Here is a 14366-nt window from a genome sequence, read left to right as displayed (position 1 = left end):
ATGATCTTGGTAGAAAAGATCCGGAAATAATCATTTTATCCACAAATTGAAAATAAAAAAGGATAATATCAATCAACATGTACACGTCGATCCATGATGATGTCCCAAATAGCAGTGCGCCTCCCACAGAAACGACTCCAACGAATAAGTATTTTCGGTGGCTACTTTCTCATTCAACGCTGAATATTTAACACACACCACCACCAAGCTTTCTTTCCCCATACACATCGCACCCTCAGAAAACTTTCTGAAACCCAAATCTTTGGTGGATTCTTATTCCTAAACCAAATTTAATCTTGGGGTTTCTCTTGGTTCCAGTCCTTCGCATCCCGAACCATCGCAAAACGCTTTTGCCCGCCGATCAACCGCCACCTCTTCCATCTCTCCCTTCCGGCAAAATCCAATTCCAGGTTATTACTTTCCCTTTTTGCTTTTTTATTCTGGAAATCTTTGTGTTCATCGATCTGCTAATTTCGGAGCGAACCCACATTAATTTTTCATCATTACTTCTCGATTACTGTTTTTTTTCGATCTTGATTTGACTAAACCATCCAGAATTAACACATAAATCAAATATTCATATAATTTTTTTATTTTTGTTTATAGTTGTTTTTCGATTTTAATTTTTCTGGGTAACTTTTTTTTCTTTTCTTTTTTTTCTGATAAATATTCGGTGTTGTAGGTGAAGTTTGGATTTTTGGGTTGGGGATAGAAGATGGGGGCATTCATTTCCAGGTTTTGGTTCATGTTGTTTCCTGCAAAAGAGTATAAGATAGTGGTGGTTGGGTTGGATAATGCTGGGAAGACCACTACCCTTTACAAATTACACTTGGGAGAGGTTGTCACTACAAACGCTACTGTAGGCAGCAACGTTGAAGAGCTTGTCTACAAGAACATTCGGTTCGAGGTACCTTAACCATTCCCATCTCTATCGCTCTTCTATGTTATGCTTTTGTTTATTTCGTTAACGGATGGTTATCCATTTTAGGATGGATGAGTTTCTTGACCAAGTTAGGGCATTCTTGTGTGTGATCGAGCTGTCGAGGGGTCCTTTTTATTTGTGTTTATTGAGTTCTTCTTGTTTTCTAACAACCTTTTTTGTTAGGCTTTCTAATACTAGATGTTTGGAAATTGATTTGAATTTCTCAGTTTCCTTTTTTGTTCTTCTGGTAGATATTTCAAGATAGCTATGCAGTTGATTGGGGTGTTTAAAGAAATCATCTTTCCCAATTGTTTTGTTTCTTAATAGTGCACGTAGGTTTTCCCTCGCTTCTATTTTGTTGGCATCCAAATTGTCTTGTTGGCTGTTGAGGTTCTGTCAACCTCGCTAATAGCAAGCTTGAGGTTGATTATCTGTTGGCTGTTGAGGTTCTGTCAACCTCGCTTCTATTTTGTTGGCATCCAAATGGTCTTGTTGGCTGTTGTTGTCTTGTAGGCTTTTCCCGGTAACTTTCAAAGTTGATTATCTGTTCTAATAATCAAGAGTAATTTTTTGTTTAGGTTGACGGAATTTTTGTAACCATAGGCACACAATATGTTGAAGCATTTCGCATCAAGTACTTTATTAGGAAGTATACCGTGCTTGATGCGATTAGACAAAAGGTTAAGAGTTAATCGGAAACACACTATTTTTTCATATTCTCTAAAATCCTCTCACAGTTTGGATGTGTTTCCCATGAGAGTTCTTGACTTTAATAAGTGCTTGAACATTCTTTTGTGGGAAGATGATAAGAGTTGGTTTAAGTTTTAGTTTAAGATATTCCTGGTCTTTATATAAGAGAATCATTCATTCCGTTAGGATTCCTAGTATGCTGATGTGGCACACATATAGGGGCTATTAGTCCAATAATATGGTGCCATGTGGACTACACCAAAGTAATTTTTTTTTCAACTTATAAAATCTGTAAAAGAAAAGAGAAAGCAAAATAAAAATATGTCTCTCTCCTCCCTCACTTCTCTCTATTCGTACCCAGCTCACCTCAATGTCCACCAACCTCTCCAGGTCTAAGTTCCTCACATCGCTCCTCAAGATTCTTCTTTGAAGGAACTTTCAATCTTGGTTTGCTGTGGGGAAGTTGTTGACCCTAGTTGGGAACAAGATTTTCTGCGGAGAAGGATTCTGCTGTAGAATTGTGTATGGAGGGTATTGGTTTATCCGGAATCGGAACTGGGGATTGGGGTTTTGGCTAGCAATGGAGGAGCTGCAGAAAACTGAAGAAACCTTTCCCCGACTCTATTGCTTCCCTAGCATCGCCCCTAGGACTACTAGCGACCTTGTCTTCCTTCAGATTGGAGGTTGCAACCTCTTGCCGACTTGTAATAGTAGGCTCCGGCAGCGAGTGCAGGGGATCAGGGTGGGGTTAAATTAGATTAGAAATTTAGAATACACATTTTTTCCCCTACGAGTTAATGGGTTCAAATTTGAATAATAATTTGTAATTTATAATGAGAATTTATTGGTTTAACTTTAAAATTTGGGGCTGCAATAAAGGAGAACCAGCTGTAATTTGTGGCGAGGCGTGTTGTTGGCTGTGATGGAGGAGTTTGGTGGAGAAAGATGACCAAAATTCATTTGGATTTATTTTATCTTATTTTACATTCTTTTGATACTTTTTTGTTTTTTGTTTTGTTTTATGGATTTTTATAATTTAAAAAAAAATCAATTAATTTGGTATAATCCACATGGCACCATATTATTGGACTTGTGTGCCACATCAGCACACTAACATAATTGTGTGTGTGTGTGTATATATATATATATCATCATTTGGACATCTAAAATGGCATAGACTTCATTTTGTGATATCTGGAGGATGTACTGGTTCTGAACAGGGAAAATTTAACGGTCCATGTGTTTTTGAAGTATGTGCTTAAACATGTCAGGATACTTCCAACCATTCAGGAAGCATGAAACTTCAACATTACTTACCGAGCATGATAACTATGTATGGTGATCAACGAAAAAACCTACAAGATAGTGCTTCATGTATAGTCGTATCCTTGGTCTGTGTATGAGTCTTTTTAAAATTTGAGCTCATTGAATATTTTGAGCTACGGCATTTAAATGATGGCTCTATATCTCAACCCTAAGCTCGATCAAATGTCAGTCGTGCTCTCAGTTTTCTGTTCCGTTGTCATTTTCATTTCATTTTCTCCTTCAAGGCACTGCATCAGTTTAGGTTTATATATTGTTAGATGCAAAGAGCTAAAGATGATACCTGCAAATCATGTCAATGACAGGTATGGGATCTTGGGGGACAAGAAAGACTGAGGACTTCATGGGCAACATATTACCGTGGAACTCACGCTATCATTGCGGTTATAGACAGTACAGATAGAGCCAGAATTTCAATAATGAAAGATGAACTATTCAGGTTGCTGGCACATGAGGATCTTCAACATTCTGTTGTGCTGGTTTTTGCAAATAAGCAAGACCTCAAGGATGCAATGACCCCAGCAGAGATCACTGACATGCTTTCTCTTCACAGCATCAAGAATCATGACTGGCACATCCAAGCCTGTTGTGCCCTCACAGGAGACGGGCTGTACGATGGTCTAGGTTGGATTGCCCAGCACGTTACAGGGAAAGCGCCCACTTGAAGAAAGACAGATTTTTCATGTAAGCGGGGTTTCGAGGCCAGTTCATGATACAGTGTCAGTTGTGTCATCAAAGCTATTTGCTCTGAACAAACGTGTAGATCATTTCCAATTTCAAATGCTGGAAAAATATTTTACCTTCCGAATCATTAAGCAGTTCATTAAACAATACAATATGCGTGGAGATTTGTAACGCTCTGCCGATACAGTGAAACATTTTGATTGAAAAATTGTTACTCTGCACAATCTGCCTCAAATCAAAGGCTCTCGAAATGAAAGTACTGCCATAAATTGTCATCTGCACGATGTAACGTTTTGTAAAACATTTGCGAATAACAGGAGTAACAAAATCTTTGAACTGTCCTAATTGAAGCCTGCGTGCGAACAACAGTAACAATGAAATCTTTGAAACGTCCTGATTGAAGCCTGTGTGAACAAAAGACGATGGAAGCCTGGAACTCGGTAAAGACCGTCACAATATCCAGCACCTGCAACCTTTCGAGTCTTGGGGGCCTTCGAACCATCGATCCCAGAATGGATTAAGAGGGCCGTGTGTTCTGTCAATCAAGGGAAATGACAATCAGGAAAATGGGTAGTTTTCGAAACAAAGCAAACAAGCAGAATAGAGATGTCACATTGGGAGTAATGGATCCGGCTTTGTCTCTGCACCCTTGAGTATTCTGTAGTACAAAACAAAAGTTGGTTAGCAAAATGGTCAGAGTCGAAACTTGGATTCTACAATATTCTAAGTATCTGCTGTGCTTACTCCTTGCACGCAGATGATGCGTTTTCCATCTTTTCAAGTTGCTCCAGTTCTTCCTGCGGAAAAAAATGAGGAGAATGAAATCCATTCATCAGTCTTAATAATGAAGTCATGCTGATAAATCATAACAAAGCACACGCGCCAAAGCACGCAACAAGCTGTTGAGTCCCTTTTCAGGGTGCCTTTTGGATTACCAAATCACAGGACCAGAAAATGGCAGAAAATGGAAACTCCTGCCCACCAAAAAGATGAAAACAGATAAAGCAATAACCATGATAAATCTCCAATTCCACATTAAACCTCATGTGAAAAGTGTCACTAGACGCTGGCCATAAAAATTCAGGGTTGTGCAAGGCTGAAACATGTCACTAAATGCTTGACAATGGTGGGTGGTAGCTAAGCAAAAATGTTAACACAATGATGCAAAAGGACACATTTCAAACTTATCTTAACAAGAAAAGTTTTAACACCCTACAGTTCATTGACATCCAACTTTTTGCCCAGAACATTTTGTATGCCTCACTCTTTCCTCAAGGTACCCTACCAACTTGGTGGAAGAGTGAGTCACGAAACTCAGAAATCTTTAACCTTAGTTGTTTCCCAAGACAGAGGATATGGAGTTGTGTTTCTTTAAAGAAGGTATGCTTTGTAAGTTTCAAGAGCACGCGGCATCAATTGAGATATGAAAGTATAATTAGACCACACCTCAAACCAAAACTTGAAAATAACTCCAGACATGACTGTCCCACCAAGATATTTGGTTTCACAATCTTATATGCAGCACAACATTAGCAGCAAGTTTAACAGCTTTTAGCCCCAGATAATGACACGTCCCACCGATATATGTGGTTGCTCCTAGGTTGGTGGATGCAGTAACAATTAAAGTCAACACTCAAAAGAGGTTAAAATATCCAAACACAAATGTAACAAATTCCTAGTTTTCTACTCAGCACACGAGAAGCCTTCTTTCAAAACACTCCGAAACCATTTAAATAGCCTGTCATTTATGGTGAACTTTACAGCTGAAAAGTCAAAACTCAGGGCTCAAGGTACTCTTAATGTTAGTAGCTGTGGCCAATTTAACCATTACAAATTCATATTATCAATAAAGCCTCAGGTAACTTTAAAATAGTTTTGGAGATTGTTATTTTCAACTGAATGTTCTGCCGTTTAAGCTATTTGACATTTTGACTGCAGTTCTTTTCTTGTGCTGTGTAGGTCCTTCCAATGTCATCAAATTTTCAATTTTATTCTAATTTTCAGTTATCAACAATTCCATACGTTGTTCATTTTCACAACGCAGCATACATTTGAAACCTTATTCTTTCACTTATTTATCCACAACAACCCTGGTTACCTGGTCATCTTGTCACCCTAATGGACTTTTGTCTTCACAACTTAAAGACAAGAATCTTGCAAGTGTCTTGCACCACATTTGGCAACAAGAGAATCATCAAAAACATAACTTCAGAGTTTGTTGCAGAGGGCTTAAATATGTATACACACACACCAGCCAAACGAATGAGGAAAGTACGCCACTGTATAATGTGTAGAGCTCGACGATTTACTTCTCAAGAGTCAAAGGTGAACAAATAAAACTAAAATACACAGCTACACCTCTTAGCTGTAAAAGTTATCATGCTTTCATCACCAACAAAACCAATCAATTGTTCACACGAAACATGTACTCACCCAAGGCATGAGAAATCGACACTAAAGAGCCCCTGACCAATCACGTGTGTTACCCCATTATTATTTATTATCTATCTGTTGCGAATCAAATTACCCTTCTGCACATCGGATCATGAACTATAACAACCGAGACATCAATCAAACTACGCCTAAGCGCAAACATACATATTAACTCGACCTGACTAAACTAAACGACTAATAACTCCAACAATTTCTACATTTTGCAAACATATGGTTAGAGAGGGGGTCACATGGCCGCAAACGGAAAACCTGATTAAGAGGGTCACATTTAATAGAACAACCCTCATAAATTATGAGTAACAACGAATAAGAGCGTCACATGGCTGCAATAGGCAAAGCTGAGAATACACACAAAAGGGTGATGCATAAGCCTCCCAAACTCTTACGTTACACTAGGAAACCGAACCTACGGATCGATGAAACAGGACCGCAATCTAGCCAAAACAATCAAACCAAACCATTTCAAACTCTACAACCATTTAATCACATTCATCATACATCTAACAATTCCAATAAATGCATTTTTAATATACTTCGAATCCTAGATTCCATCATTGACTCCCTAAACCTTCAAACTCCAAACAAACAGAAAATTCAGTGACCGTACAAATCCAGCAGCTAACTGAATTCAACCTTGAAAATTGGAAATTTTCACCATATGTTGCCACATGCATCCAATCACAATCAGAAACGAAGCATAAGACAATCAAAACCCAACAACATCAGACGAACTCAAATTCCCAATATCATAGACAAAGTAAAAGAATCACACTGACCTCTAAGAATCTAGTTTCTTGCTCGAGCCGCTTCAACTCGGCATGTATCCTGTGCTTCCCTCTCGTATCGGCGGCTGACAAAGACTGCAGCCGTTGGGTTGTCGGGCTCAATGTTTCCGACCCATCCGATTGCATCGTATCACAGAACCCACTAAAGCTTCAAACTTTATAGCACATGCCCAGTTACAAAAACCAACATATATCACAAAGAAACAATCTGATCATCGCAGAAACGCCATTGGAGAGGAAACCAACAACGACCCAGAAATCTTCATGGACCCCACAACCAATTTCTCACCAGAAACACGCAAAGGAGCGGATCTAGCAGTGAAGGAGAAAGGGAATGAAAGGGGAAAGGAAGAAAGTTTCTTTCTTCTTTGTATGTTTCGTTGTTTGGTAGTGGAGGGAGTGTAGGATGAAAGCTTGTTTTCTTTTTTCTGTTTTTATAATTTTCTGTCTTTTTTGTCTCTCTCTCTCTCTCTCTCTGCTTTTTACTCTCTCTCTACTTTTGGGGTCCAAGCAGCCATACAGATTCTCTACTTTGTTGAGCCGCCCCCACGCGGCGTTTTTCCCCCAACCTTTGCGCCGGTAATTGTGGATGGGTGCGCGCATGATACTGTGGGCTTGGAAAGGACAATATTTATCTCAGGTTTTAAGTAGTACAAAGTAGAAAGGGGAAGAAAATGTCCGTAGAATCACGCTACTTGTTGGGTTGGTGTTGTGGCCCCTTGTTGCCTTGTAGGATATCACTTATGCGCTTGTATGTCACTATTGTGGCGTTCTGATGACCAAAATATTTATGTGGCAATACTTCTTTCATTTTTTTATTTTTTATTTTTTATTTAGAATATGTGGCAATACTTTTGTTCGATGAAAATAGTATTCATATTATACTGTGTTCCGAGACAGGAGAGATAGAGAGGCATGAATTGAATCTTAAAAGGGACATTTGTGATATATGAATATGGTTTATATATACATATATATATATTTGTTTTTTTTTATAGAAAAAAGAGATAAGTGATGATAAGTTATGATTATCCACCTCTTTCGGGCCCAAAGAGGCTATGAGAAATTTCACCTTGTCCGTGATCACAGTCAAGTAGACTCACCAGCTCGGTGCATTGAACTCGGGATCTCCCACATTTTTTTTTATTGGGGAGCCGCAATCCATATCCTTACCATCTAGTGGTGGTTTAGGTTTATCACCTATTGCTGTTAGTACAATTTCTTTTGTGTGACGGTGTGGTATATTGGAGTTGTGTTATGAATTCACATATTACAAAAAGAGATTACAAGCCAGATGATTAAGAGTATTTACTTTTGCATTTGAGGTTGGACTATTCCAATATTACTTTTATAGAAGAAAAAAACAAATTCACCTAGTACGTGGTGCAAATATTAAAAATTTAATACTAAATCATAAATAGTGAATAATTTTTGTAAATTTATTGTACCAGATGATTAGGTTTGGTGTAGTGGGTTAAAAAAATAGAATGTAATGTTTATACTTATATACATCAATTGTTCCACATTATCTGCGAGATTATGAAATCAGATATACTCAATTTGGAGTTACAGAAGACGAGATAGAGTGGATGAACGTTAAAAAATTTGTTCAACTCTAAAATCCTTAAAAAGTATTACACACTTTAATGCTACATCAACAAATCACATGATACGAACTATTCTGCCACATTAAAATTAACGTTTTCTTTTTCATATATAGGTTCATCTGCTCTTCTTATTGTTCAAAAGCATTGGGGCTTGATTGAAACTAATTTCAAAATGGCTGAAAGTTATTTTAGAGAAAACATTTTTGGATTCCAAAAGTACTTAAAGTGTTTTTTCACTATTCACTTGCCGTTTTATTAGGGATTGATTTCAAAAGTATTTTCATTAAAAGTATTTTTAACCATTTTAAAAGCACTTTCCGAGGAACCCTTACTGCCTCATACCACTCTTCTCACTTTTATCCTTCATTTTGGTGCATGTACTTGCTTAAAATGAGTACTCGATGTAATTTAGATGGCTGGGTGAATTGAAGATTAATTAAAGGGCGTAAATCCAGCTTCAAAATCCAAAAGCTTTGCATATATTAGGCCTTCAGTAACCTATTTGAGCCCATAATCATCTACAATTTTTATCTTTAGTGATTCGTAGACGACTCGTCGAAGGGAAGAAAGTTACGTTCCTCTCTGTAGTCTTATTGCACATTTGAACTCTGTTTTTTTTCTTATTGTACATATTAGATGAGTATATGCACTGTTACTTCCTTTGCCCATATCTAAATTATAAATCCGGACCAACAAATTTCTCAGATGAAAGACGAGCTACCATATACGACGTGTTCAATCCAGAGCGAACCCGACTATTCAAGACCAATTCCCGTTCGCACCAGTTACTGCATGCCACACAGCTGTCGACGCCCACTGCCACCGACGTCCACGTGTCCCCGACATGCAACCTCTTCTTGCAGCCAGTACATAAACTTGCACTCAGTCGATCAAATTCCTTAATTAAAACCCTAAACCATGTCATCCGTCTCTGCAATCTCCTCCTCCCTCTTAAAACGAACCATCCCGTTTTGTTCATCCGCGGCTACTACTACCCTAGCCACGACCGGAAACGGGGCTACACAGTTTCTATCCCTCAAAAAACGCATATTCCCCTCAGCATCTCATCTCCTAGCCCCTGCCCTACCCGACCCGCCGGACCAGTACCCTACTAAGGCGCCGCCAGAGTTTTCTCCGTCAGTTCCAGGCCGCTACGACCAGCCTTCTACTCCTCCTGAGGTCCCTGGAATTTCCACCTTTCCGGAAGTGGACCCGACTACTACTATACCACCTGAAGTCAGACCATATCCTCCACCACTAGAGCCCGGTCCGAACCCGGGTCCGGATTTTCCGGTACCTCCCTTGAACCCGACTCCTCTGCCCGATATTCCGCCACCTTTTCCAGATAACCCGCTCCCTAATCCCGGTATACTGCCGCCGCAGCCACCTGAGGTCGTGCCTCCGCCTCCGCCGTCGCCTGAGATTATACCTCCTCCAGCTCCACCGCCACCACCAACTGGCCCGGGCGGGCCTATTGTTGTCTAGGTTGTGAATTAAGTTTTGAAATTTGATGGGAAATTTTGGATGTATATAGAAGCAATCTACTTGTTCCATGACTAAAAAATTTGGTTTTTTTGTTTTTTTTGTATGGACAAATGAAATGATTTGGTTTTTTTTGGACAAATGAAATGAATTTTCCGTCTTGAAGCTAATTTAGATCTCTGGAGTTTGTTAATATTGTTTTACATATTCGGAGGCAGACAATATTTATGCTCTTGAAGTAGCAATGCATAGTTGAGCCTCTTGTCGTCTTCATGTGAAATAACTTCGATTGAAAGTTGAAATCATATAATGCAAGGCCGGTCCTGAGATTTTGGAGATCCTGTGCTAGACTCAAACAGAGGCTCTTACAAGGTCTAAATTTTGGTTGCTATATTTTCTTTTATTTTCTTGTTTATAAATTGATATAAACGCAAAAGAAAATAAATAAAAAAAAGCATGGTTTGGTGGTTATGTATTTACATTTTTTATGTTTTTGGGTTCGAATTTACTTTTTAAATACAAAAAGCATGATGTGGTGGTTATGTACATATCATGTCACCGTACACATATCATAATCAGAACAACTCATGTTCTTTATTATGAACTAGTTAAACAAATCACTGGTTATGATATTTGTAGTATCTTATAATGAACTGTTAGGTTTTTTTTATTGCATTTTTTCTCACTCTCTAAAGTGAGGGTAATTCTAACCCTCACTCGGTGGATTGTCATTAGATTAGTTAGAATTCAAGATTTGTGTCTTAAATTAATTAAACTAAATTAATTTAACGGTAATCAATAGGGGATGAGCATCATCTGCTTACCTCCATTTCAGTGTTGTGAGCAAAGTTATATTATATATGGATGATAAAATAGTATTCAAATATGATGAAAATTAGATGATTCTTAAAAGCTGATCAAAAGAATAAACGAACGACATGTATTCGATTAAATGATATCATATATGAAAAGGGGGTTTAAAGATTATATCTTTAAATTTTTAAGTATTTTAATTAATTATGATATTCTTAATTATAGATTTATCATCAAAATTTTTTTTTTATAATGATAGAAATTAAACTACAAATATTAAAGAGAAAAGAAAAAAAAATTAATGTAGTTCAAAAAAGGAAAAGAAAAAATTAATGTACTCTTTTATAATGATAGAAATTAAACTACAAATATTAAAAAGAAAAGAAAAAAAAATTAATGTAGTTCAAAAAAGGCCCGAAATGGATCTGCTAGTGGGAGTCGAACCCGTGCAAACACAAATGTAAGCACCAGCACTAGACGACTCACCTAAGGCAACAACAGGAATTATGCTCACACATTGTTTTATATGTAGTATATTATAAAGGTTATTAAAATTCAGGGGCCCCTAAAAATCGGGAGCCCTGTGCGGTCGCACGCTTGGCAGCCCTTTAGGGCCGGCCCTGATATAATGGTATATTTTCAATCTTAACAGTAAACAAATTCATGTAGGAGCTACTGGAAAAATTGAAATTCAGAGTTTTTGGTACTCTTTAAGACAACAAATATTGAAGGAGCATACCATATGTAGTTTGAATTGATTTTGAAAAAGATAATGAAATAGTTGAATTTTGTTAATCACATGCATTTACATATGAATAAGGCAACAGCAGCAGCACCAACCTTCGCACCCAGGACCAAGAAGTGTCACGTAAGCGCACTTCATGTTGACATATGAGATTGTATTAATTAATACTTTGTTTAACTTGGTATCAGACGTTGAACCCTGCTGTGGTCGCTTCCTTGCGTGTGCATAACCCTAATTGTGCACCCACATGCCATAAACATGGGGATGATTATGATCGATGTTGATGATGCACTCTCTTGCATGAACATGTACCTGCATACCATATGTATAAAGATGCTGCTGCTGCTTTTGTTGCTTTGTTCTCCCTTCACTTAAAATCCTAACTTTTTAAGGTTTTGTCTTAATTTGCTTTGCCCCTAACTTTGCCGTTGATTTTTTTTTTTTAAACAAACGATATTATCTACCATAAGGGGATGAAGTGGACTGAATCTCACAATGGGTTAGCAATATCGTTGTTCAAATTCGTCTTTGGCAAGAATCGAACTTAAGACCTCTTACTTACAAGTAAAGAGGAATAACTGGACTATTGTAGCCTATTTTATCTGACAAGGAAGGAGGCTGGTAGCAGACAAAGATATTGGAGAGAGATGTGTTTGTAGGGTTGTGTAGAAGAATGTGTTGAGGATGTTGTTATCTCCCTTACGCAGTGCCTTTATTTATAGTAATAAGAGGGAGAAGAAATCCTTCTCCTCCAAGGAATACAAGTTCATATAAGAAAGAATAACTAGAATCAAATCTAATATAGGATTTACACAATCACACTTAAACTAGAAGTTTATAACACTCCTCCTTGAGTGTGTAAATACTTAAGTAGATTCAGCATCATGTAAAGGTTAAGGAAGTCGACTCGTCGACACTGATTCTGGGAACACACTATTCTTAATAAGGTAGGAACTTGCATAAGGAAGTAAGTCTTACAAAAAACCCTATGGCTATGGTAAAAACCCAAGTAGGGACAAAACCCATAGTCTAAGGAAAAATGCATGAGTAATGCAAAGTCAAATGAAACATCTACATGACGTCATCAGGGATATGATCAACCCAAGGTGGGTGCCTTGTCAAAATCTAGTTAGGTAGCAAAAACCCAGTGGGAAAAATGCTCTTAATCGTAGGGAAAAAGAGTACATTAAGATCAAGCAAGTATACTTCAGGATACTCCCCTTAAGTTTGACATAATTCCAAAGAGAACTAGCAATATTACAACTCAAAAAGTTTACGCATACCAATTCCATGAACAAGCTTTTGAAACATCACTTTCGGTAGTGACTTGGTGAAGAGGTTGGCCAGATTGTCTTGTGAACGGATTTGCGTGACTTCAATCTTCTGATGCTCTTGTTGTTGATGAGAGAAGAAGAACTTCGGCGCAATGTGCTTGGTGTTATCTCCTTTGATGTAACCCTTCTTGAGCTGTTCGATGCATGCTGCGTTGTCTTCATAGATTGTCGTTGGGACATCAACGATGGGGTAAAGATCGCACGAGCTTCAAATATGGTCCACAACTGCTTTCAACCAAAAACATTCCTGAGCTGTTTCGTGTAAGGCGAGAATTTCAGCATGGTTAGATAAAATGGAAATTAAGGTTTGTTTAGTTGACCTCCAAGAGATTGCAGTGCCTCCAACGGTAAAGACATAACCCGTTTGAGAACGCGTCTTGTGCAGATCAGATTAGTATCATGCGTCGGCATAACCAACAAGGTAAGAATCGACTCGAGATAAGAGGGTGTGGCATCACTCGAGGATCTGTAGCGATATAACAAGCCCAGATTCATAGTACCCTTAAGGTAACAGAAAATGTCTTTAACACCAGTTCAGTGTCTGCGTGTTGGTGCATTATTGTATATTGCCAAGATTAACAACGAATGAGATATCGGGTCTAGTGCATTAAGCTAAGTACAATAAAATGCCTATCATACTTAGATAAGAAATTTCAGACTCCAAAATCTTTTCATCATCCTCATTTGGACGGAAGGGATCTCGTTTTGCATCTACCGATCGAACAAACATAGGAGTACTCGAAAGCTTCTCTTTATCCTCATTAAAGTGGCACAACACCTTCTGGGTGTAGTTCATTTGATGTACTAAGATTCCATCCAAACGGTGCTTTATCTTGAGATTGAGATAGTATTGAGTGTTTCCTAAATCTTTCATCTCAAATTCCGACTTTAGGTGCGCGATAGTTCTCGCGAGCTCTTCAGGAGTTCCGATAAGGTTTATGTCATCAACATAAACTGCAACTATCGCAAAACCAGAATGTGACTTCTTCATAAACACACAAGGGCATAGTTCATTGTTCACATATCCCTAACTAGTCAAATACTCACTCAGACGGTTATATCACATTCTTTCGGATTGCTTCAAACCATAGAGTGAATGCCTCAGCCGAATTAAGAGCATGTTTCGGGGTTTTGAAATATTTGATCCAATCAATGTAAATCCTTCGGGAACTTTCATATAAATTTCCATATCAAGATCCCCATAGGGATAAATAGTTACTACGTCCACCAACTGCATACTCAGTTTTAACTACCAAACTAATAAGGTAGAGAAAAGTAATCACATCCATAACGGGTGAATAAGTTTTGTCATAGTCAATCCCGGGGTGTTGTGAGAAGCCTTGCGCAACAAGAGGAGCTTTATAATGCATAATTTCGTTCTTCTCATTACGTTTCCGAATGAAAACCTACTTATAGCCAATAGGCTTCACATGTGGATGAGTATGAACTACAGGTGCAAACAATTTGTGTTTCGCAAGCGAATTGAGTTCGACTTAGATTGCTTGTTTCCAGTTTGGCCAATTGGTT

General features: G+C 38.1%; 3 protein-coding genes across 3 annotated transcripts; 2 read left to right on the top strand and 1 right to left on the bottom strand.

Moving 5' to 3' along the window:
* Positions 1–217: 217 nt before the first annotated feature.
* Positions 218–3894, top strand: LOC103929761 (ADP-ribosylation factor-like protein 5). The gene is made up of 3 exons (XM_009338994.3): positions 218–410; positions 683–907; positions 3241–3894. The coding sequence occupies exons 2-3, from the start codon at positions 716–718 to the stop codon at positions 3598–3600; spliced, it is 552 nt and encodes a 183-aa protein (XP_009337269.2). The 5' UTR covers positions 218–410; positions 683–715; the 3' UTR covers positions 3601–3894.
* On the bottom strand, positions 3802–7435 carry LOC103929762 (guanine nucleotide-binding protein subunit gamma 2-like). Its single transcript, XM_009338995.3, has 4 exons — positions 6850–7435; positions 4364–4416; positions 4233–4277; positions 3802–4154 (listed from the first exon to the last, which is right to left on the bottom strand). The coding sequence occupies exons 1-4, from the start codon at positions 6982–6984 to the stop codon at positions 4070–4072; spliced, it is 318 nt and encodes a 105-aa protein (XP_009337270.1). The 5' UTR covers positions 6985–7435; the 3' UTR covers positions 3802–4069.
* Positions 7436–9383: 1948 nt separating this feature from the next.
* Positions 9384–9950, top strand: LOC103929787 (formin-like protein 3). Its single transcript, XM_009339023.2, has one exon. The coding sequence runs from the start codon at positions 9384–9386 to the stop codon at positions 9948–9950; it is 567 nt and encodes a 188-aa protein (XP_009337298.2).
* The last annotated feature ends 4416 nt before the right edge of the window (positions 9951–14366 follow it).

The sequence above is a fragment of a genome, unplaced genomic scaffold (assembly GCF_019419815.1).
Source record: "Pyrus x bretschneideri cultivar Hongxiangsu unplaced genomic scaffold, Pyrus_bretschneideri_v1 Contig6, whole genome shotgun sequence".
NCBI classification, from domain to species: Eukaryota; Viridiplantae; Streptophyta; class Magnoliopsida; order Rosales; family Rosaceae; genus Pyrus; species Pyrus x bretschneideri.
This window is presented reverse-complemented; position numbering and strand designations above follow the sequence as displayed.